Source organism: Biomphalaria glabrata, chromosome 6 (assembly GCF_947242115.1).
Source record: "Biomphalaria glabrata chromosome 6, xgBioGlab47.1, whole genome shotgun sequence".
NCBI lineage: Eukaryota > Metazoa > Mollusca > Gastropoda > Planorbidae > Biomphalaria > Biomphalaria glabrata.
Genome location: NC_074716.1, coordinates 5,868,803 through 5,894,951, shown reverse-complemented (window position 1 = coordinate 5,894,951; position 26,149 = coordinate 5,868,803). Strand labels below are relative to the sequence as shown.

At 37.4% G+C, this 26,149-nt stretch overlaps 3 protein-coding genes across 3 annotated transcripts; all 3 read right to left on the bottom strand.

Moving 5' to 3' along the window:
• Positions 1-4,062: 4,062 nt before the first annotated feature.
• On the bottom strand, positions 4,063-8,539 carry LOC106058394 (C-type lectin 37Db-like). Its single transcript, XM_056031468.1, has 3 exons — positions 8,465-8,539; positions 4,981-5,068; positions 4,063-4,558 (listed from the first exon to the last, which is right to left on the bottom strand). Exons 2-3 carry the CDS (start codon positions 5,039-5,041, stop codon positions 4,125-4,127), a joined length of 495 nt encoding a protein of 164 aa, XP_055887443.1. The 5' UTR covers positions 5,042-5,068; positions 8,465-8,539; the 3' UTR covers positions 4,063-4,124.
• Positions 8,540-12,379: 3,840 nt separating this feature from the next.
• On the bottom strand, positions 12,380-16,591 carry LOC106060623 (C-type lectin 37Db-like). The gene is made up of 3 exons (XM_056031542.1): positions 16,507-16,591; positions 13,295-13,382; positions 12,380-12,872 (listed from the first exon to the last, which is right to left on the bottom strand). The coding sequence occupies exons 2-3, from the start codon at positions 13,353-13,355 to the stop codon at positions 12,439-12,441; spliced, it is 495 nt and encodes a 164-aa protein (XP_055887517.1). The 5' UTR covers positions 13,356-13,382; positions 16,507-16,591; the 3' UTR covers positions 12,380-12,438.
• A 3,811-nt stretch (positions 16,592-20,402) lies between these two features.
• Positions 20,403-26,149, bottom strand: LOC106060622 (C-type lectin 37Db-like). Its single transcript, XM_056033547.1, has 3 exons — positions 26,064-26,149; positions 21,579-21,666; positions 20,403-20,889 (listed from the first exon to the last, which is right to left on the bottom strand). Exons 2-3 carry the CDS (start codon positions 21,637-21,639, stop codon positions 20,456-20,458), a joined length of 495 nt encoding a protein of 164 aa, XP_055889522.1. The 5' UTR covers positions 21,640-21,666; positions 26,064-26,149; the 3' UTR covers positions 20,403-20,455.

The window sequence follows — 26,149 nt, the reverse complement described above, 5'->3', positions numbered from 1 at the left end:
GCAAGCAATTACACACTCAAGTCCAGTTAATGTACGAAAGAAAAACTGAAAGATCTTTTAGCGGAGATAATTAATTCACAAAGCAATAATACACTAATGACTTTCAATCAGATAGTTAATGATGAATTTATTAAACTACTGAACATATGTAGGTCAAATAGGCTTTATAGTATATTTACTAAATATATAATAATAATAATAATAATAATCTTTATTATCCGTAAGGAAATTTGTCTTACAATTTGTGCATTACACCAAACAAAAAAACATTATAACTATAAGAAACCAAAGTGTACATTCACACCAGACTCACTCATAATTTACATGTGACAAAGTTTATACCAGATTGTTCTTATTTAATGATTTGATTGCCAGGGGAACCAAAGAGTGTTTGTGTCTGTTTGTCTTTGCTATCGGTGTCTTGTATCTCTTTTGTGATGGTAAAATCACAAAATCCTGACACAAAGGGTGATTCTTTATTTCGAAGATCTTGTTAGCTTTTTTATAGATGTTTGTCTCAAACAACTGCCCAAATGGGGTTTGTTTTTTTGCCAATGATTTTGCCAGCAGCATTTAGGATTTGTGTCAAGTTTATTTTTATTTTTAATGCTCAGATAGATAGATAGATAGATAGATAGATAGATAGATAGATAGATTGCCCGATAGATAGATAGATAGATAGATAGATAGATAGATAGATAGATAGATAGATAGATAGATAGATAGATAGATAGATAGATAGATAGATAGATAGAATATTATTATATATATATGGCCTCCTTCAGTCGCGAAGTGACTATGGAGCATGTCATGGAAATGAGATGAATGCTTTGACATTTGTTGTGGTCGGAACGGTGTCGCTTACACATCAGTTCCCCGCCCCCCTAACTCCACACAGGTGATGTATCCAAAAGATTATTATATATGTATAGATTATTGCTACATCACATTTTTCGAGATTTTATTTAATTCTAGCCGGATATGACCCGCGGACTTTACTTTGAGTATCACTAATCTAGTGGATTAGATTTAAATCTGACAAACTTGGCGAATAATTTTGGAACAGTCGATGGAATTGAACTCCCTTCTCTACGTAAGCTTTAAAGACTATGAGAAGGCATTCGACAGCGTGGACGGACAGACAGACAGACAGACAGACACTCTGAAGACTTTTGAGACACTATGGAGTGCCTGAAAAACATTACAGATATCATCAAGAAGTCATATGAGGGGATGACTTTCAGAACAGTGCATGGCAGATAACTGACAGGCCCATTTGAAGTCCAAACAGGAGTGAGACAAGGCTGTTTACTCTCTCCTTCCTTGTTTCTACTAGCCATAAGATTGGGTGATGAAGGCAGCAACAGACCAGAAGCGAAACGGTATACAGTGGACACTGTGAAAACAGTTCTATAACCTTGACTTTGAAGATGACATGGCTTTTCTTTCTCACACACAACAGCAGATGCAGGAAAAGATAAGCGTTGCTGCAGACAGTTCAGTTAGAATGGGTCTTATCATAAACAGGGGGAAGAGGAATTGATGCAATCGTCCCACCACACCAAATCGGCCAACATACTGGAGCAGTGGTTCTCAACCTTTTAAGCTCTGCGACCCCTTTTTACAATCCCTCACTTTGCCTCGACCCCCCACCCTCACACACACACACAGCAATAGAAGAATAGACAAAACAATCCATATTTTCGATGGTCTTAGTCGACCCCTGGCAAATCTTTAATCGACCCCAAAAGGGATCGCGATCCACAGGCTGAGAACCCCTGTACTAGAGGGAGGGGTGATATAATCCAAAATAGAAATTATAAATAATTAGTATTTATTATAAACATAAGTATAGAATTCCTATATAAATTGTGTGATTTCTCTAATAAAATTCCTCCCTGCTCGGGGATGTGGGTCGGTCGAGTGGAGTTGGGCAATCACCCCTGCCGTATAGAGATGAGAGGTGTCTGAGTGGTTAAGCTTTTGGCTTCCAAACCGGGAGTCCCGGGTTTGAATCCTGGTGAAGGTTGGGATTTTTAATTTCTGGATCTTTATGTGCCTCTGCGTCCCCCTCAGCCCTAAGGGTATCTGAAATTAGTTGAGGAAAAGTATAGACGGTTGGTGGTTGTGCTGGCCACATGACAACCTCGTTAACCGTGGGCCACAGAATACAGCCTATCATTAAGAGAAACACAAAAGTTTTTATCTCATCCAGTGTTTCCCTAACTGTTTTCCTGCGGAACCACAGTGTTCTGCGAGGTTTTAATAGTGTTCCACAAACTTTTTGAATAATTAACTAATAGGCCACCAAGTGATTTAATCTCTCTAAAAAAATAAATAAAGTGTTCCGCTAAATACTCAGAATGTGCGAAGTTGTTCCGTTAGAGAAAACGTTTAGGAACCACTGATCTAATTCTTGGTGAACTTTGCGTTATCTGCCCCATAGACTGCCATGTTTGAAAGGAGAACTTGTTACTAATTAGTGAGACCGGTATTTTGTGATTTCTCGCCTGACACTTTCTTCTTGTTTTTATATTTTTTCTATTGAATGACACTTTTTTTTTTGTTGAAAGAGCCTTTTCAATAACACTTTGATATTTGATATTAGAGATTATGGGATTTTGGCACATCGGCACAATTTAGACCATGTCGTGCCCTTAACACTTCTGCGGAATTAACATAAAGGGCTTATGAGATTTTTATAACATTTTCCTGAAGTGGTTATTGGTTGGTTGCTATCTAGTAGCTACTACTTGTTTAGATTCTATATAAAAGATTGGATTAAAATATTTCTAAAATCAAAGCAGTGTACATGCAGCATGAATATAGCTGAAAGAAAGCTTGCACTATTTATTTGTGATATAAGTATGATGATATGTTTTGGACATTTTGATAGAAATTAATTTCAGAAAAATAAAATATGTTTAGCCGAAATTTAAAAGTACATAGATATGTTTATTAATTGTAAATAACATTTTCCAATATAAAGCCATTGACACTTACTTTTTAAAAATCGTTAGTTATTGCAAATTGCCTTTTTTTTTTACTTTCCCCCCCCCCCCCCAGTAACGCCACTGGAAGTAACCTTTGCCGTAAGTCAGCGGTTCTCAACCTTTTATGCTGGGCGACCCCTTTTTACAATCCCCCACTTAGCCACGACCCCCCTCCCCGGCACACACACACAGCAATAGAAGAATAGACAATAACAATCCATTTTTGCAATGGTCTTTGGTGACCTCTGGCAAATCGTCAATCGACCCCCAAGGGGGTCGCGACCCACAGGTTTAGAACCCCTGCCGTAAGTAGTACCTGAGACCTAGACAGAACCTTAATTTAGATCATCATAACGTCCTAGAAGTGGCCGGTGTGTGGTAAAGCGCTTGGTTTCTGAACCGGGGATCCCGGGTTCGAATCTTGGTGAAGACTGGGTACCTGAAATTATTTGTTGGAAAAGTCGGTTGGTCGTTGTGCTGGCCACATGGCACCCTCGTTAACTGTAGGCCACAGAAACAGGAGACCTATACGTCCTCTGCCCTATGCACCACAAGGTCTGAAAAGGTAAGTTTACGTTACGTTACGTTACAAGTAGCCATGCGTTTATCTATTCGATTTTTTTTCTCCCATCATATGTTGACTTCTGTTAGAATAGCAGGTAGGTTAGAACACTCTAGCCTAGTTTGAGGTTTTAGTTTACCAAGAATTAGATCAGTGGTTCCTAAACGTTTTCTCTAACGGAACAACTTCGCACATTCTGAGTATTTAGCGGAACACTTTATTTTTTTTTTTAGAGAGATTAAATCACTTGGTGGCCTATTAGTTAATTATTCAAAAAGTTTGTGGAACACTATTAAAACCTGGCAGAACACTGTGGTTCCGCAGGAAAACAGTTAGGGAAACACTGGATGAGATAAAAACTTTTGTGTTTCTCTTAATGATAGGCTGTATTCTGTGAGGAAGGAAATGCTCCAATCGGATTCCTATTTCGTGATTTTTTCTTGATGTCAATTTCCTAAGTTAAACTCTTGCATTCAATTCTTTTAGAAAAGAAAAAGAAATTTCGCATTACATTTTTTAAATTTTAATGTTTATTTTTTTTTTTTCAATGCAATGTTCGCCTTTGGAAACTAAAACAAATCGACTTCGCAGAGGACAGGGCGGAGCACTGTCAGCTTATCACAGGGACAGTCATTCATTCTGCCCTGCAAGTTACCATACAATTCCAGACACGCCTCTTGTCCCCCGGTATTGTTTGGTTCTCCGTCGGACCAGTCAAAAACATGTAAGACCGATTGTTTTCTTTGAGTTAGCCATTCTCCTTTTTTCTTTGCGTCGGTGCCAGCGATGTAAATTCTATCCAGTTCCGTACTAGGGACGTACTGTTGAAGCACCAATAGCTCTTCGGTACTGTCGATCTCAGCGGCGTAGCCTCCTCCATTCTGTGCACACCAAGTATTGGCATCGGCGAAACTGGTAAAGCTTAGTTTAGAGACATAATAGAGCTTATTTTTCCATGCTGTTGGAGGAAATAGTTTTGAATTGTCCACGCTAACTTTAATATCTGAATAATAATAATAACAAAAAATGTGTTAGTAATTAAATTATATTTTCAATCAGTAACTAGATTCTCCTTTAAAAAATAACAATGAAAACTTGTTACTTTGTTACTTAAATCAAAACATTGTACCTGAAAATATATGCACATATATACAAACGCTTCTGAACGTGGTCGAGAGGCTAAGTGCGCTTGAACTTAGCTTGGCTATGAAGTGGGCTCGAGGTTCGACACCCGACTCGGGCAGAGTTGTGTTTACTGAGCGGACAAACCTCTCCTAGATACCCCCCTCCCCCACTGGTCCACAACTTAGATTGGACCAAAGCGCTGCGAGCATGCTATAAGCATGAAAGTAGCGCTATATAAAAGCCATAATTTAATTCAATATAAAGCAAGTAGTTTATGCTGTTCTACATTATTGTATTTACCTATAGCCAATATTGCATTCATTGTGCCAAGCAAAAAAAACACAAGCGCCGTGAAAGTCATCTTTGATATACCAAGAAGTAAAACAACCTTCAGAAAACCAGAAATAAAACTTTAAAATTTAGTTTAAAGTGATAAAGCAATAAGAAATGCATATCGTAGGATAGTAAAGAACAAAAAATTAAAGTGTATTCAACAAAAAACGTAGATGATCATCTACTCTATTAATTTTTCGATATTGTGGACCACCTACAGTGCTGTACAATCAGGAGCAGATCTGTGAACATATTTCTATTGTTTGTCTTGCGTGTTATTACAATTGAAACAGGAACTAAATAGAAAATGAGCCAATAAGTGTTCAATTATCTACAAATCTAATTCTTGAATTCATTAGGCCTCGCTATTATTTCAGAGATACTAGATCTAGATTGAACATTTTAGGTTTTTAATGAAACCAATTACGTAGCACCTTGATCCTGCCGCGTCTTTGGGCGGCAAGCTGTCTGCACAAAGAGCTGTCACTGGCAATGACTGAAGCAACCTCCCACCTAATGTCCACTGCTCTAAGGTCCTCCATGAAGGTGTGGCGCCAAGTTAAACAAGGATGTCCATGTATGCGCATTTCTTGTATTGGCCTCCATGCCATCGCAAATCTTGGTATGCATAGATTTTTTGTCGCAGAACATGTCCCAAAAACCTCATGATATGCTCAGCCACAACCTCACTAAATGTTCTACCCAGTTCGCATAGAATTTCCTTGTTTGAGACCCGATGTCTATAACTGACTCCTACAATCCATTATAGCCATTTTTGTCCAGTCACATTTAGTCTTTTCTCATTTTTGGCAGATGACATCTATGTCTCACATGCATATGTTGATGTTAGGATTAGGGCGTATTGTTGTCTTAAATCCGTTAGACTATTCGGTTTTGTTCACGCCATGGAATACCGATGGCAATCTGATTCATTGCTCTCCTCATTATAGCAGGCATCCCCATCTTTTGTTACGGTGCAGCCAAGGTATCGCCAAGTCTGATGGGGCACTTTCGCTTTATATCCCACTCACACAATTTTTGTCTTATCCAAGTTTTTGATGAGAACACTTTTGGGTGCACCTCTATCTAGGTTCTCCGTCATTTCTTGTATGCATTTATTTGTTGACCCGAGTAGTGCAACGTGGTCAGCGAAGTCCAAGTCCGTCATTCGGTTTTGTTCCGAAGGCAGTCTGATTCATTGCTTTCCTCATTACGTAGTCGATGGCTAGGAGGAAGAGGAAGGAAGATAAGATGCCCCCCTGTCTCACACCTATCTCACACCTGTCTCACACCTGTCTCACCCCTGTCTCACACCTGTCTCACACCTGTCTCACACCTGTCTCACCCCTGTCTCACACCTGTCTCACCCCTGTCTCACCCCTGTCTCACCCCTGTCTCACACCTGTCTCACCCCTGTCTCACACCTGTCTCACCCCTGTCTCACACCTGTCTCACCCCTGTCTCACCCCTGTCTCACCCCTGTCTCACATCTGTCTCACACCTGTCTCACACCTGTCTCACCCCTGTCTCACACCTGTCTCACACCTGTCTCACACCTGTCTCACACCTGTCTCACACCTGTCTCACACCTGTCTCACACCTGTCTCACCCCTGTCTCACCCCTGTCTCACACCTGTCTCACCCCTGTCTCGATGCTTAAGAACACGATGGTTCATTTTTCTGTTTTAATGCAGCAACTAGATTGACTGTATAGGTGTCGTAGAATCTGGACGAATTTTTCTGGCATGCCGTATTCTCTAACTATTTTCCATAGTGATTCTCGGTGGACACTATCAAACGCTTTATTAAAGTCTACGAAACTGATCGTTACCCTACAGACTATTCTAAAATAAAGATCAGGTCTAATCTAATATATAAAGTAGAAAGTAAGGTATATGTATGTAGATATATATGTAGATAGGTATGTACATAAAAATAAAAACCGTTTGATCAATCTTGATTAAACTTGGCACAATATTCCTTAGAGCATGGTGGAAACCGTAGTGTATGTTTAATGTTCCATCCACAACCAAGGAGTCTCCAGAAAATATAAACTTTTAGCTAAATTTATTTCTATTAAAGAACGAAACATTTGAAAAAAATCGGGTAATCCCGTTTTGACAGTATTTTATTTTCGCCATCTACTTTAATTTTCGTGGAGAAAGACAACAAAATGGAAAGGAAAGTTCTTCAAGATTGACATAAAGATTAGATTAGTTATACCCCAAACTAAGGTCCGGGTAATATCCGGCTAGTATTTTTATAAATAGAGAAATGATGCAATGTCCTGAACAGTGCACGGACCACGGGCCCTCGACAATTCTTCATGAAAGCAATACAGAAAGTGTTGAAATAATTCCGTTTTTTTTTTTTACACCTTGGTCGCACCAAATACTCAGTTTATGAAAAACGCCCATCTAGTTTTATTTTACGGAACGTGTTTGTGTTGACGTCTGCTTTCAAATCCTATTTCAAGCCCACACTCTCTTCAGATTCGGCGGAGGGTGAGTCAAAGTGTCCAAGTTAAAACTCATGTAAAAAAATTGAAGCATTGCTAAAGCTAAAATTTCGCTCATAATAATTTGGCTAGCTATCTAAGCTGATAGAGCGACGCGCTAATAAAACGAATGAAGTGGGTCTGATTGGGCATTGAAGCTGAGTGGTAAATCGCTTGGTTTCCTGTGACCGCAGCTGTGATCGCAGTTGTATATCAAGAAGTTGCCTCTTTTGTACAAGAACCGAGAGTTATCGAGTTCGAATCTCTGCCAAGAGACTTGGATTTGAATTTATTAATTTTTAGCACTCCCGAATTATATTTTTCTAACGTTTTAGCTAGAAAATTAAATGTAGTGTAAGATAGAAGTATGATTTTGTACAACTATATAAAATTAAATTGTTTTATTTTAATAAAAATACAGATGAACCAATTTTCTATAATGAGTTTTTAACGTTTTAGCAAGGACAAAAGTTGAAGGTCGACTCCTATAAAACATAGGCCTACTGACAGAAGACAACTAATTGAAGTCAGGAGAACTGCAGGTCGCCCACTATTAAAGTATACTGCTGTATGCTAGTGCGAAATGCTCTTCAAAATCGACAATATCAGTTGGAAAAAAGGAGGTACTGGATAGATCCCCATGGAAAGCAAGTATAAAGGAAAGGTCCCGGGTTGCAGATGGCATTCACACCAGAAGTAAAAGGAAAGGTGAAAGTGCAGCATCACCTGGTGATTAGGGATGCCCAACCTGTGACCACAGCTGTGATAGCAGTTGTGTATCAAGAATTTGCTAAAGAAAAAAAGGTCGTCTCTCGAGACGTAAAATGCCGACAATTTGTGAACTTTAAAAAAAAACATTAACAGTTGCATAATAGAAAGTCATTACATGTATAACCATGCGAGTATTTTTCCAATTACAAAATATATGCTCGTCTAGGAAAGAGAATTCATTACCTTAATAATGAATAGATATGTTGCGTCAAATGCAGAAATCAAAGGTAGGTAATGCAATTGAGACTAACTTTTCGCTTATATAGTAGGTTGCGTAACTTACATTACTGCAGAGTTTCTCAAAACTTTGTGTTGCGATGTGAAAAGGGAAATTGAGAAAAGGAAGGGGGCGGCCTCAGATGTTGTTGTTTTTTTTTAATTCAAGCACAAAAGATATTGTATTTTTTCTGTAATTATACATCAATAGTTTTGATTGAGCTAAAATACTTTATTATTGATTTCTATAATGTTTTTTTTTTTAATTTAAATTACGTGACGTATTTTTATCTTAGTGGATCAGGACGTTTTATTAAAAAGTTTTGTTTTTTTTTGTAGACATTTCGATATGTCTTCACATCATTGCATTGTAGAGTCTTCTCTTTTTTCTTACGCCGGAACTGTCAAACTTGACATAGCTACAATTCTATCTTGAAAAGGTCTTTACGAGAACGAAACGGGCCCGCTACTTCGCGTCGTGTTACACAGTAAGAGAACTTTTACAATGATCCAGCTTGTTACAAATATATAAATTAAAGGGTTTCTAATGTCTCTCATTTCGATACACTAGTATCGGGCCATACCATTGCTTCTGACTTCAGCTTCATTTACCCGTTATTTTCTGACTAGAAGACAAATAAGTTGAAAAAAAAAAATAAAATTCGAAAGCTAAGAATGTAGAAAAACGCTTGGAAATGAGGCTACATCGCTGACTCCGCTTGGGGAGCGCACATCGCACCTACCATTGCCTCAAACTGAAGGCCAGGGTGAATATAAATAAATATAAATTGTGTGATATCAAGTTTGGGTGTCACTAGTAAAATTAATATGAGAAGCAGTCGTGCTAGAACCAATCAGTACACATGCTTGTTCGCAAGGTCTGAAAGGGGACTGTCAGGGGCGTAGATAGGAAATGTTCATCATTAGGGGATGGGGGGGGGGGGGGTCTTGACCTCTTTAAGAGCAACTAGATTTTGCGTAAAATTTTATATTTAATGTAAAAAATACCCACTAATTTGGGGGACCCCTTCAAAAGGGTTCCCTGGGGGATCCCGGGGGGATTTTCAAATTCTCCCCTCCTCCCCCCACCTTTGCTACGCCACTGTGGACATTACTACTTACTTTGCGTTTAAAGCAATTAATTTAAGGTCTTCTTTAATTATGTGACGAGCAGAGAATCTATACACTCTAATTAACTATTGGTTTATTTATTGTTTTGCATCTAAACATGCTAATTAACTGTTGATGTTTTTTTTATACAAGTTTGATATAATCGTGATAAATGAAATTATAACTATTTTTATATTTCTTGGGCTCGAAGGTTATACTAATTTCTAAATTATAAATATTATGTTATCAAATATGGTGTAATAACAACACTGATGTTTAATTTACAACTCCATTTGTGTTGACAGGACAAGAAAGTGAAAAAATTATTAAGAGACTTTAATACACACTAATAACATACAAGAGAAATATATGTGATGTTCTGCAAAGACACACTTGAGACCCAAAGGAAATCCTTTATTGAAGACAGACATAGAAGACGGAAAGCAAACTTAAATACACCCCCAGTGGACAACGACTTTGTCTGCATGAGCTGTGAAAAAAAAAGCAGGTCGCAACTGGGTTTGCGTAGTCATGTGAAATGCTCTACTAGCCTCTATTCATTCTTAATCTTTGGAATTGAAGACATTGCTATTATTATTTAATTATTATTATTATTATTAATATAAATCTAGGCGTGCATACTCTACAGCGAGGATGTAAACAGCGATGATAGCCAAGGAGAAGATATCATTAGAATAATTAGAACCCTACTAGTAATGCCACTTCTGAATAACGCAGACTGGAGGCAAGACATGGGTTACTATACAGAAAGCAACTAATACTACTTGAACACTTTCAGCAAAGATGATTGCGCTCCATCATGGACATACGGTGGCAAGACCGCACTGCAAACAGCGATGTCCTTGCGAGCGCCGGCATGGACAGTTTAGACTAGTCTAGACTGTAGGAGGACTTAAGAGACTTTATATTAAATCGTCAAGTACAATTACATTTGGAACTAACAGAACACTAAAGCAACTCTTAGATTAGTAGTCTTTATCCGATCGTTCATTTTCGTAATAACAAAAATATTCCCAAAACGACTTCGGGTAAATATCCTTCCTTAAGTTCCTTTAGAAATTATTTAACATTTAACCGAGGGAGGCTCTGCCACCTGGTACTTATTGTTAAGTTACATCATTGACATATTATATTCTCTGGTTAGAGTTAACAACCTTTGTTATAGAGTATCCTTTATGGTGTGTATAACCATAAAATATCATCATATTATCTAGACTAAGTTTCTTGTTGTTTAAAATTCATAATTGAAGTAAAAACTGAAGTACCGGATAAGAGAATGTTTACAGTATTCATGATGTAAACAATATCAAATAAATTTTTGAGGCCTGGGGCTGTGGAAAACTATTTACGGTCTCTTCTTGAGATGATAATTTCTGAATTGATTTACAAAAAAAGAGGTGTACAGCTATTCCTAACCCTCGCTTTTAGCGGCCTCCGAAAGGGGAAAAGACGCTATTAGTTTTGTGTGAAATGTCTGTCCGTCTGTCCGTCCGTCCCGTTTAGATCTCGTAAACTAGAAAAGATAGTGAAAATCCGACATCACAATATCTTAGACCATTCAAAGTTTTGATGCAAGGGCTACTTTTTTTTTCTGAAAGCGTAAAATCGAATTTTTCAAATCACTGATGCAAGCATTTTTTTAAAGAGAAAAAGCTATTTAGTATACATTATAAGTTAGACCTAATTTAAAACGAATAGCAATCTAATAAATTGCAATTTTGTGAAAATTTTAATTTGAGGACTCTAGCAAGTGATTAAGCCTTTCCAAAACAATTACATCAATTATAACACTTCAGGTTGGCCAGGGGAGGCGCGGTGGCTGAGCGGTAAAGCGCTTGGCTTCCGAACCGGGAGTCCCGGTTTCGAATCCTGGTGAAGACTGGGATTCTCAACTTCGGAATCCTTGGGCGCCTCTGAGTCCACCCAGCTCTAATGGGTACCTGACAGTTGGGGAAACGTAAAGGCGGTTGGTCGTTGTGCTGGCTACATCAGACCCTCGTTAACCGTAGGCCACAAACACAGATGAACTTAACATCATCTGCCCTATAGACCACAAGGTCTGAAAGGGGAACTGCTGGACCGTTGGGGCATTACACAAGATCTGTCAACCTTCTTTCTCCATTCTTATCTCTCATTTGTCTTTGATAGAATTTCATTCGGATGTTCTTTCTGAAAATATTGAAGCCTGCCTGGGTGGACCACTTCGGGGGCCGATTTTGAGTTTGTGTTTCCACACAAACTGTCTTTGTAACCTTGTTTTTTTTTATTATAGGCTCCAGACAACAACCTTGAGAATTATTTAAAGACGATTCTTTTTTTTTTTGTTATTTTAACTAAATTAAAGCCCTCAAAAATTCCTGGCATATCTTGAGTCAGGTTGGCTAGGATAAGGGAGGACTGTCGCACATGAGAATCCAGCTAGACATATCCAGAAATTCTTTAGACAGTCTATCTATGTACCTCTGACATCTCTCACAATAATTTAGGTGGTACATATATTCATTCTATAATTAATCTTTAGCCTATCCGTCGTTTTAATTAGCAGTCTATTCACTATATATCTTTCTACAAGTCCTAGCCGTAGTCTTCAACTTCATTTGTTTGTCTAATGAGTGGCTGATTTCTGTGTGGAAAGAAATGCTTCAATCGGAATCTTATTTCTGTAATTCTTCTTTAAGTTAATTTCCTAATTTAAACTCTTGTATTAATTTATTTTATAAAATACTTGGGAAAGAAAAAATAAAAGCCACATTACTTTTTAAAAATCTTAATGTTTATTATTTTTTCAATGCAATGTTCGCCTTTAGAAACTAAAACAAATCGACTTCGCAGAGGACAGGGCGGAGCACTGTCAGCTTATCACAGGGACAGTCATTCATTCTGCCCTGCAAGTTCCCATACAATTCTAGACACGCCTCTTGTCCCCCGGTATTGTTTGGCTCTCCGTCGGACCAGTCAAAAACATGTAAGACCGATTGTTTTCTTTGAGTTAGCCATTCTCCTTTTTTCTTAGCGTCGGTGCCAGCGATGTAAATTCTATCCAGTTCCGTACTAGGGACGTACTGTTGAAGCACCCAGAGCTCTTCGGTACTGTCGATCTCAGCGGCGTAGCCTCCTCCATTCTGTGCACACCAAGTATTGGCATCGGCGAAACTGGTAAAGCTTAGTTTAGAGACATAATAGAGCTTATTTTTCCAGGCTGTTGGAGGAAATAGTTTTGAATTGTCCACGCTAACTTTAATTTCTGAATAATAATAATAATAAAAAATGTGTTAGTAATTAAATTATATTTTCAATCAGTAACTAGATTCTCCTTTAAAAAATAACAATGAAAACTTGTTATTTTGTTACTTAAATCAAAACATTGTACCTGAAAATATATGCACATATATACAAACGCTTCTGAACGTGGTCGAGAGGCTAAGTGCGCTTGAACTTAGCTTGGCTATGAAGTGGGCTCGAGGTTCGACACCCGACTCGGGCAGAGTTGTGTTTACTGAGCGGACAAACCTCTCCTAGATACCCCCCTCCCCCACTGGTCCACAACTTAGATTGGACCAAAGCGCTGCGAGCATGCTATAAGCATGGAAGTAGCGCTATATAAAAGCCATAATTTAATTCAATATAAAGCAAGTAGTTTATGCTGTTCTACATTATTGTATTTACCTATAGCCAATATTGCATTCATTGTGCCAAGCAAAAGAAACACAAGCGCCGTGAAAGTCATCTTTGATATACCAAGAAGTAAAACAACCTTCAGAAAACCAGAAATAAAACTTTAAAATTTAGTTTAAAGTGATAAAGCAATAAGAAATTCATATTGTAGAGCAATAAAGAACAAAAAATTAAAGTGTATTCAACAAAAAACGTAGATGATCATCTACTCTATTAATTTTTCGATATTGTGGACCACCTACAGTGCTGTACAATCAGGAGCAGATCTGTGAACATATTTCTATTGTTTGTCTTACGTGTTATTGTAATTGAAACAGGAACTAAATAGAAAATTAGCCAATAAGTGTTCAATTATCTACAAATCTAATTCTTGAATTCATTAGGCCTCGCTATTATTTCAGAGATACTAGATCTAGATTGAACATTTTAGGTTTTTAATGAAACCAATTACGTAGCACCTTGATCCTGCCGCGTCTTTGGGCGGCAAGCTGTCTGCACAAAGAGCTGTCACTGGCAATGTCTGAAGCAACCTCCCACCTAATGTCCACTGCTCTGAGGTCCTCCATGAAGGTGTGGCGCCAAGTTAAACAAGAATGTCCATTTATGCGCATTTCTTGTATTGGCCTCCATGTCATTGCAAATCTTGGTATGCATAGATTTTTTGTCGCAGAACATGTCCCAAAAACCTCATGATATGCTCAGCCACAACCTCACTAAATGATCTACCCAGTTCGCATAGAATTTCCTTGTTTGAGACCCGATGTCTATAACTGACTCCTACAATCCATTATAGCCATTTTTGTCCAGTCACATTTAGTCTTTTCTCATTTTGGCAGATGACATCTATGTCTCACATGCATATGTTGATGTTAGGATTAGGGCGTAGTGTTGTCTTAAATCCGTTAGACTATTCGTTTTTGTTCACGCCATGGAATACCGAAGGCAATCTGATTCATCGCTCTCCTCATTATAGCAGGCATCCCCATCTTTTGATACAGTGCAGCCAAGGTATCGCCAAGTCTGATGGGGCACTTTCGCTTTATATCCCACTCACACAATTTTAGTCTTATCCAAGTTTTTGATGAGAACACTTTTGGGTGCACCTCTATCTAGGTTCTCCGTCATTTCTTGTATGCATTTATTTGTTGACCCGAGTAGTGCAACGTGGTCAGCGAAGTCCAAGTCCGTCATTCGGTTTTGTTCCGAAGGCAGTCTGATTCATTGCTTTCCTCATTACGTAGTCGATGGCTAGGAGGAAGAGGAAGGAAGATAAGATGCCCCCCTGACTCACACCTGTCTCACCCCTGTCTCACACCTGTCTCACCCCTGTCTCACCCCTGTCTCACCCCTGTCTCACCCCTGTCTCACCCCTGTCTCACACCTGTCTCACACCTGTCTCACACCTGTCTCGATGCTTAAGAACACGATGGTTCATTTTTCTGTTTTAATGCAGCAACTACATTGACTGTATAGGTGTCGTAGAATCTGGACGAATTTTTCTGGCATGCCGTATTCTCTAGCTATTTTCCATAGTGATTCTCGGTGGACACTATCAAACGCTTTATTAAAGTCTAAGAAACTGATCGTTACCCTACAGACTATTCTAAAATAAAGATCAGGTCTAATCGAATATATAAAGTAGAAAGTAAGGTATATGTATGTAGAAATATATGTAGATAGGTATGTACATAAAAATAAAAACCGTTTGATCAATCTTGATTAAACTTGGCATAATATTCCTTAGAGCATGGTGGAAACCGTAGTGTATGTTTAATGTTCCATCCACAACCAAGGAGTCTCCAGAAAATATAATTTTTTAGCTAAATTTATTTCTATTAAAAGAACGAAACATTTGAAAAAAATCGGGTAATCCCGTTTTGACAGTATTTTATTTTCGCCATCTACTTTAATTTTCGTGGAGAAAGACAACAAAATGGAAAGGAAAGTTCTTCAAGATTGACGTAAAGATTAGATTAGTTATACCCCAAACTAAGGTCCGGGTAATATCCGGCTAGTATTTTTATAAATAGAGAAATGATGCAATGTCCTGAACAGTGCACGGACCACGGGCCCTCGACAATTCTTCATGAAAGCAATACAGAAAGTGTTGAAATAATTCCGTTGTTTTTTTTACACCTTGGTCGCACCAAATACTCAGTTTATGAAAAACGCCCATCTAGTTTTATTTTACGGAACGTGTTTGTGTTGACGTCTGCTTTCAAATCCTATTTCAAGCCCACACTCTCTTCAGATTCGGCGGAGGGTGAGTCAAAGTGTCCAAGTTAAAACTCATGTAAAAAAATTGAAGCATTGCTAAAGCTAAAATTTCGCTCATAATAATTTGGCTAGCTATCTAAGCTGATAGAGCGACGCGCTAATAAAACGAATGAAGTGGGTCTGATTGGGCATTGAAGCTGAGTGGTAAATCGCTTGGTTTCCTGTGACCGCAGCTGTGATCGCAGTTGTATATCAAGAAGTTGCCTCTTTTGTACAAGAACCGAGAGTTATCGAGTTCGAATCTCTGCCAAGAGACTTGGATTTTAATTTATTAATTTTTAGCACTCCAGAATTATATTTTTCTAACGTTTTAGCTAGAAAATTAAATGTAGTGTAAGATAGAAGTTTGATTTTGTACAACTATATAGAATTACATTGTTTTATTTAAATAAAAATACAGATAAACCAATTTTCTATAATGAGTTTTTAACGTTTTAGCAAGGACAAAAGTTGAAGGTCGACTCCTATAAAACATAGGCCTACTGACAGAAGAGAACTAATTGAAGGCAGGAGAACTGCAAGTCGCCCACTATTAAAGTATACTGCTGTATGCTAGTGCGAAATGAAGCTCTTCAAAATCGACAATATCAGTTGGAAAAAGGAGGTACTGGATAGATCCCCATGGAAAGCAAGTATAAAGGAAGGGTCCCGGGTTGCAGAAGTAAAAGGAAAGGTGAAAGTACAGCATCGCCTGGTGATTAGGGATGCCCAACCTGTGACCGCAGCTGTGATCGCAGTTGTATATCAAGAAGTTGCCTCTTTTGTACAAGAAGTTGCCAAAGAAAAAAGTTCGTCTCTCGAGACGTAAAATGCCGACAATTTGTGAACATTAACTGTTGCATAATAGAAAGTCATTACATGTATAACCATGCGAGTATTTTTCCAATTACAAAATATATGCTCGTCTAGGAAAGAGAATTCATTACCTTAATAATGAATAGATATGTTGCGTCAAATGCAGAAATCAAAGGTAGGTAATGCAATTGAGACTAACTTTTCGCTTATATAGTAGGTTGCGTAACTTACATTACTGCAGAGTTTCTCAAAACTTTGTGTTGCGATGTGAAAAGGGAAATAGAGAAAAGGAAGGGGGCGGCCTCAGATGTTGTTGTTTTTTTTAATTCAAGCACAAAAAATATTGTATTTTTTCTGTAATTATACATCAATAGTTTTGATTGAGCTAAAATACTTTATTATTGATTTCTATAATGTTTTTTTTTTAATTTAAATTACGTGACGTATTTTTATCTTAGTGGATCAGGACGTTTTATTAAAAAGTTTTGTTTTTTTTTGTAGACATTTCGATATGTCTTCACATCATTGCATTGTAGAGTCTTCTCTTTTTTCTTACGCCGGAACTGTCAAACTTGACATAGCTACAATTCTATCTTGAAAAGGTCTTTACGAGAACGAAACGGGCCCGCTACTTCGCGTCGTGTTACACAGTAAGAGAACTTTTACAATGATCCAGCTTGTTACAAATATATAAATTAAAGGGCTTCCAAGGTCTCTCATTTCGATACACTAGTATCGGGCCATACCACTGCTTCTGACTTCAGCTTCATTTACCCGTTAGTTTCTTACTAGAAGACAAATAAGTTGAAAAAAAAAAAATTCTAAAGCTAAGAATGTAGAAAAACGCTTGAAAATGAGGCTACATCGCTGACTCCGCTTGGGGAGCGCACATCGCACCTACCTTTGCCTCAAACTGAAGGCCAGGGTGAATATCAATAAATAGAAATTGTGTGATATCAAGTTTGGGTGTCACTAGTAAAATTAATATGAGAAGCACTCGTGCTAGAACCAATCAGTACACAAGCTAGTTCGCAAGGTCTGAAAGGGGACTGTCAGGGGCGTAGCTAGGAAATGTTCATCGTGAGGGGATCCGTGGGGGGGGGGGTTGACCTCTTTAAGAGCAACTAGATTTTGCGTAAAATTTTATTTTTAATGTAAAAATTACCCACTAATTTGGGGGACCCTTTCAAAAGGGTTCCCAGGGGGATCCCGGGGGGATTTTCAAATTCTCCCCCTCCTACCCCACCTTTGCTACGCCACTGTGGACATTACTACTTACTTTGCGTTTAAAGCAATTAATTTAAGGTCTTGTTTAATTATGAGACGAGCAGAGAATCTATACACTCTAATTAACTATTCGTTTATTTACTGTTTTGCATCTAAACATGCTAATTAACTTTTGATGTGTTTTTTTTATATAAGTTTGATATAATCGTGATAAATGAAATTATAACTATTTTTATATTTCTTGGGCTCGAAGGTTATAATAAGTTCTAAATGATATACATTATATTATCAAATATGGTGTAATAACAACACTGATGTTTCATTTACAACTCCATTTGGTTGACAGGACAAGAGACTTTAATACACACTAATAACATACTTGAGAAAAACATGTGATGTTCTGCAAAGGCTGTGGAACACACATTTGAGACCCAAAGGAAATCCCTTATTGAAGACAGACATAGAAGACAGTAAGCAAACTTAAATACACCTCCAGCGGACAACGACTTTGTCTGCATGAGATGTGAAAAAAAAACAGGTAGCAACTGGGTTTGCGTAGTCATGTGAAATGCTCTATTCATTCTTAATCTTTGGAATTGAAGACATTGCTATTATTATTTAATTATTATTATTATTATTAATATAAATCTAGGCGTGCATACTCTACAGCGAGGATGTAAACAACGATGATAGCCAAGGAGAAGACATCATTAGAATAATTAGAACCCTACTAGTAATGCCACTTCTGAATAACGCAGACTGGAGGCAAGACATGGGTTACTATACAGAAAGCAACTAATACTACTTGAACACTTTCAGCAAAGATGATTGCGCTCCATCATGGACATACGGTGGCAAGACCGCACTGCAAACAGCGATGTCCTTGCGAGCGCCGGAATGGACAGTTTAGACTAGTCTAGACTGTAGGAGGACTTAAGAGACTTTATATTAAATCGTCAAGTACAATTACATTTGGAACTAACAGAACAATAAAGCAAATCTTTGATTAGTAGTCTTTATCCGATCGTTCATTTTCGTAATAACAAAAATATTCCCAAAACGACTTCGGGTAAATATCCTTCCTTAAGTTCCTTTAGAAATTATTTAACATTTAACCGAGGGAGGCTCTGCCACCTGGTACTTATTGTTAAGTTACATCATTGACATATTATATTCTCTGGTTAGAGTTAACAACCTTTGTCAAAGATGGTGTGTATAACCATAAAATAATATCATATTACCTAGACTAAGTTTCTTGTTGTTTAAAATTCATAATTGAAGTAAAAACAGAAGTACCGGATAAGAGAATGTTTACAGTATTCATGATGTAAACAATATCAAATAAATTTTTGAGGCCTGGGGTTGTGGAAAACTATTTACGGTCTCTTCTTGAGATGATAATTTCTGAATTGATTTACAAAAAAAGAGGTGTACAGCTATTCCTAACCCTCGCTTTTAGCGGCCTCCGAAAGGGGAAAAGACGCTATTAGCTTTGTGTGAAATGTCTGTCCGTCTGTCCGTCCGTCCCGTTTAGATCTCGTAAACTAGAAAAGATAGTGAAAATCCGACATCACAATATTTTAGACCATTGAAAGTTTTGATGCAAGGGCTACTTTTTTTTTTCTGAAAGCGAAAAATCGAATTTTTCAAATCACTGATGCAAGCATTTTTTTAAAGAAAAAAAGCTATTTAGTATACATTATAAGTTAGACCTAATTTAAAACGAATAGCAATCTAATAAATTGCAATTTTGTGAAAATTTTAATTTGAGGATTCTAGCAAGTGATTAAGCCTTTTCAAAACAATTACATCAATTATAACACTTCAGGTAGGCCAGGGGAGGCGCGGTGGCAGAGCGGTAAAGCGCTTGGCTTCCGAACCGGGAGTCCCGGTTTCGAATCCTGGTGAAGACTGGGATTCTCAACTTCGGAATCCTTGGGCGCCTCAGAGTCCACCCAGCTCTAATGGGTACCTGACAGTTGGGGAAACGTAAAGGCGGTTGGTCGTTGTGCTGGCTACATCAGACCCTCGTTAACCGTAGGCCACAAACACAGATGAACTTAACATCATCTGCCCTATAGACCACAAGGTCTGAAAGGGGAACTGCTGGACCGTTGGGGCATTACAAAAGATCTGTCAACCTTCTTTCTCCATTCTTATCTCTCATTTGTCTTTGATATAATTTCATTTGCATGTTCTTTCTGAAAATATTGAAGCCTGCCTGGGTGGACCACTTCGGGGGCCGATTTTGAGTTTGTGTTTCCACACATACTGTCTTTGTAACCTTGTTTTTTTTTATTTTAGGCTCCAGACAACAACCTTGAGAATTATTTAAAGACGATTCTTTTTTTTTTTGTTATTTTAACTAAATTAAAGCCCTCAAAAATTCCTGGCATATCTTGAGTCAGGTTGGCTAGGATAAAGGAGGACTGTCGCACATAGGAATCCAGCTAGACATATCCAAAATTTCTTGAGACAGTCTATCTATGTATCTCTGACATCTCTGTAGATCTATGCACAATAATTTAGGTGGTACATATATTCATTCTATAATTAATCTTTAGCCTATCCGTCGTTTTAATTAGCAGTCTATTCACTATATATCTTTCTACAAGTCCTAGGCATAGTTTTAAACCTCATTTGTTTGTCTAATGAATGGCTGTTTTCTGTGTGGAAAGAAATGCTTCAATCGGAATCTTATTTCTGTAATTCTTCTTTAAGTTAATTTCCTAATTTAAACTCTTGTATTAATTTATTTTATAAAATACTTGGGAAAGAAAAAATAAAAGCCACATTACTTTTTAAAAATCTTAATGTTTATTATTTTTTCAATGCAATGTTCGCCTTTAGAAACTAAAACAAATCGACTTCGCAGAGGACAGGGCGGAGCACTGTCAGCTTATCACAGGGACAGTCATTCATTCTGCCCTGCAAGTTCCCATACAATTCTAGACACGCCTCTTGTCCCCCAGTATTGTTTGGCTCTCCGTCGGACCAGTCAAAAACATGTAAGACCGATTGTTTTCTTTGAGTTAGCCATTCTCCTTCTTTCTGAGCGTCTGTGCCAGCGATGTAAATTCTATCCAGTTTCGAACTAGGGACGTACTGTTGAAGCACCCAGAGCTCTTCGGTACTGTCGATCTCAGCGGCGTAGCCTCCTCCATTCTGTGCACACCAAGTATTGGCATCGGCGAAACTGGCAAAGCTTGGTTTAGAGACATAATAGAGCTTATTTCTCCATGCTGTTGGAGTAAATAGTTGTGCATTGTCCACGCTAACTTTAATTTCTGAATAATAATAAAAAAGATTTGTTAGTAATTAAATTAGACTTTCAATCAGTAACTAGATTATCCGTCAAAATAAAACAAAAATTGGTTTTGTCCAGCTAAAATGTTGTGACTGGGAACAAAAATATTATTGTAACCCTATTGGCGACGCGAAAGGGTTAACTGTGTACGATCAGCTTACACAAGGGATACAGGCCAGTAATACATTTACTGCTATGTCAATGGACAAGTGACAGTACTAGTGTGAACTTTGCGCTTAAATATGACCCGTGTTATGGTCATGTGATCAGAAGCCTTCATTGACCAGACAGAGTGGAGTGGAGTACAGGACAGCGAGGAGACCGGGACTGTGAGTCTGCCATGAAGTCGGTCCTGGTGGAGTCCTCAAGTGAAACGTACGAGTCAAGGAAGGTATAGAGACAGTAGAGTTTAGTACGGCAGTACGGTGATGTACAGTGTAACTTTTGAAGTAGTTTATTGTGTTGCCAATTGTGTAATATTGGCTATTTTATTTACTCATCATTAAAGGTACAATATTATTTGGAGCTCTTATCAAGTTCTTGTGTTAGATTTGTGTTGAGCAGTGTTTACAGAAGACCTGATTAGGAGAGAGAGAGAATCGTAACAATATATACAAATGCGTATGAGAATACAAAGTAGTTTATGCTGTTCTACATTAATATATTTACCTATAGCCAATATTGCGTTTATTGTGCCAAGCAAAAGAAACACAAGCGCTGTGGAAGTCATCTTTGATATTCCAAGAAGTAAAACAACCTTCAGAAAAACCAGAAATAAAACTTTAAAATTTAGTTTAAATTGATAAAATAATAAGTAAATATTTGTAGATAGTGTATAGCAATAATAAAGTATATTTTACAAAATATAGATCATCATCGACTCGATTAATTTCTTGATATTGTGGACCACCCACGTGACCCACCGTGCTGCACAAACAGGAGCAGATCTTCCAACATATTTGTATTGTTTGTCTTGAGTCTTTTCTCAATTTTGGCAGATGACTTCCATGTCTCACATGCATATGTTGCTGTTGGGATGACGATTGTGTTGAGGTGCTTTTTGTCTCAATCGGTCAATCGGAGTTTTTCACGCCATGGAATACCAAAGGCAGCCTGGTTCATTGCTAAAATCCTCATTATGTTGTCGATGGCTAGGAGGAAGAGGAAGGGACATAAGATGCACCTCTGTCTCACACCTGTCTTGAGGCTAAAAAATCTCGGTTTTCCTTCTTCTGTTTTAATGCAGCAACTAGATTGACTGTATACGTATCGTAGAATCTGGACCAATTTTTCAGGGTTGCCATATTCTCTATAGTGATTCTTGATGGACATTATCAAACGATTTCTTAAAGTCTATGAAACTGATTCTTAACCTACAGACTATTCTAAAAAAAATAAAAATAAATAATTAGGTCGTGCGTGTGATTGTTTGAAACTTTGGAATAGGCGGCTAGTAATAGAAGACATCGGAGGGTTCCCGTATTAAGTATTAAAAGTGTTTGTTATTTCAACACCAGCGTCGACTCTATTTATCGATTGCTGGCCTTTCGTCGGTGTTATCTGTTCCAGTATTGAGTTCAGTGTTACCTCTAGTTGGACTTAGTTACATTTTCAAGTACTAAACACCGCGGAAGAGCATAACAAGAGCATAACAAGAGTTATCGGGTTCGAATCTCTGTAAAGAGACTTGGATTTTGAATTCCGAAATTTTTAGCATCCCACTGAGTCCATCCAACTCTAATCAATACCTGAAGATAGTTGGGGAAAAGTAAAGGCGATTTGTCGTTGTGCTGGCCACATGATAGTCTCGTTAACCGTGGGCCACAGAAACAGATTACCTTTACATCAGCTGCCCTACAGATCACGTGGGCTATAAGGGGTATTTTACTTTTGGGTACTACCCCCATAATGGACAATGTTGTTGTGCTTTTTTTATTAATCGTAGGAAAAACATAATTATTTATTTTATTTTGTGTGTAAATACGTTATCTAGGATTTTTTTTATTTTTTAATGTTTTGTTGTTGTTTTTTTAACAAGAAAAACATTACAAATACTTTTTTTTAAAAAACACAATTTCTCCTTTACGCAACTTGTTTATCGATAGTTTATCTCTTTAAAAAATTAATGAATGTTGGTTTTTTTTTTAGATGGAACATTTACCCCGCCCAATCTCAGTTCTCACCCAGAAAAACATCAAGAAACTGGAACAGACACAAAATAGAGCAGTGAGATTTATAACAAACCAATATTCTAATTTGATTAGAGTGACACCATTAGTAGAATCACTAAACTTAGAGACACTTCAGGACAGACGAAAAAATAAAATAAAATAGCTCTACTACATAAAACACTAAACCATAATTTGCAAAAAAGGAAAACAAAATCTAATGAAATGTACTCATGCACAAAGATAGAGGCACATTTCTTATTCCATACGCTAGAACAAATTAGTACAAGTGCTCTCTCTTCCACAGTGTCAGAGTATGGAATGGGTTGCCTGAACCAGCTAGAAAAACCAACGACTTAGCAGAGTTAAAGTCATAGATAAACATGCATGACTAGTTTGTCATATGAAATGCGTAGGACGTAATTATCATCTTTTTTGAAGTAACGTCTGTAATATATAAGATAAGATAACTACACTTTATAATACTCCAAAGATAGTATTTAGATATAGACTTAGAAGCGATGCGCATAATTTTCCTGAACATGGATGGCTGCCTGGTCATGCGGTTTGCGTGCTGGACTGTCGTTCGGACTTATTGATGGTCCCTGGTTCAAACCCTGCCCACTCCCATCCCCCGTCGTCCTGCGGGAGGTTTGGACTAGTAAGTAAACTATCTTCAACTCTGAAGGAACATTCGAAACATGTCAAACATTTTACAAACAAACATTTTACAAACAAACATTAATTTATTAAAATCTTGAATCAATAATGCCTTACATTCGGAAACTCCCTAAAGCGACACTCTTTTCAAGAACGCGACACTCCTTTTAAGAACGTGATACTCCTTTCAAGAACGTGATACTCCTTTCAAGAACGTGATACTCCTTTCAAAAGAAATGTTGACTCTGGATCTAAGTCTAGTCAAGCTGAATTCACATTTATTTATTTTTTACTTTTAAAAATTTTAACGGTCAAACTAGTGTCTTCCCAATGTGGCCAACGAGCTAGTAATTCTTTTCTCAGCGATATACATCAACTGTTAAATTTCTAGGAAAATCGTTAGGCCTTTTTTTTTTGTTTTGTTTTTTTTAGATCAGCGTCCAGACTCGATCCAGGCTGGTTCCTGGCTGGTTCCAGGTTCCATGAAGTTCTGACTTGAATAGAGGTATTGTAAAAATGGAGTGTAGATTTCATTAGAGGTCATATAATTTTGGAGGCTTCTGATTGCCTGATGTGGCGCACAACATTGTGAAATGAAGACTAGAGATAGCCACAAGAGTTTGTACAATATACGAGACATTGTGAAATGAAGACTAGAGGTTGGTAAGAGAATTTATTTTGTACAATATACGAGACATTGTGAAATGAAGACTAGAGGTTGGTAAGAGAATTTATTTTGTACAATATACGAGACATTGTGAAATGAAGACTAGAGGTTGGTAAGAGAATTTATTTTGTACAATATACGAGACATTGTGAAATGTAGACTAGAGGTTGGTACTAGAATTTTGTACAATATACGAGACATTGTGAAATGGAGACTAGAGATTGGTACGAGAATGTTGTACAATATACGAGACATTGTGAAATGAAGACTAGAGGTTGGTAAGAGAATTTATTTTGTACAATATACGAGACATTGTGAAATGAAGACTAGAGGTTGGTACTAGAATTTTGTACAATATACGAGACATTGTGAAATGGAGACTAGAGATTGATAAGAGAATTTATTTTGTACAATATACGAGACATTGTGAAATGAAGACTAGAGGTTGGTAAGAGAATTTATTTTGTACAATATACGAGACATTGTGAAATGAAGACTAGAGGTTGGTACTAGAATTTTGTACAATATACGAGACATTGTGAAATGAAGAGTAGAGGTTAGTACGAGAATGTTGTACAATATACGAGACATTGTGAAATGAAGACTAGAGGTTGGTAAGAGAATTTATTTTGTACAATATACGAGACATTGTGAAATGTAGACTAGAGGTTGGTACTAGAATTTTGTACAATATACGAGACATTGTGAAATGGAGACTAGAGATTGGTACGAGAATGTTGTACAATATACGAGACATTGTGAAATGAAGACTAGAGGTTGGTAAGAGAATTTATTTTGTACAATATACGAGACATTGTGAAATGAAGACTAGAGGTTGGTACTAGAATTTTGTACAATATACGAGACATTGTGAAATGGAGACTAGAGATTGGTAAGAGAATTTATTTTGTACAATATACGAGACATTGTGAAATGAAGAGTAGAGGTTAGTACGAGAATGTTGTACAATATACGAGACATTGTGAAATGAAGACTAGAGGTTGGTATGAGAATGTTGTACAATATACGAGACATTGTGAAATGAAGACTAGAGGTGGCTACAAGAATGTTGTACAATATACGAGACATTGTGAAATGAAGACTAGAGGTTGGTAAGAGAATTTATTTTGTACAATATACGAGACATTGTGAAATGTAGACTAGAGGTTGGTACTAGAATTTTGTACAATATACGAGACATTGTGAAATGGAGACTAGAGATTGGTACGAGAATGTTGTACAATATACGAGACATTGTGAAATGAAGACTAGAGGTTGGTAAGAGAATTTATTTTGTACAATATACGAGACATTGTGAAATGAAGACTAGAGGTTGGTACTAGAATTTTGTACAATATACGAGACATTGTGAAATGGAGACTAGAGATTGGTAAGAGAATTTATTTTGTACAATATACGAGACATTGTGAAATGAAGAGTAGAGGTTAGTACGAGAATGTTGTACAATATACAAGACATTGTGAAATGAAGACTAGAGGTTGGTATGAGAATGTTGTACAATATACGAGACATTGTGAAATGAAGACTAGAGGTGGCTACAAGAATGTTGTACAATATACGAGACATTGCAAGAACATTAAGCATAGTACATTGTTATACAGTGGTATTTGAAATGGTCTAACAAAAGTTATGACTTACTTCAAACTGTAGCTTCGAGGTGAAACTTTTACCTCAACTGCAAACTGTGGGGACCACCACGTGGTATAAATAAGCCTTCAATCAAA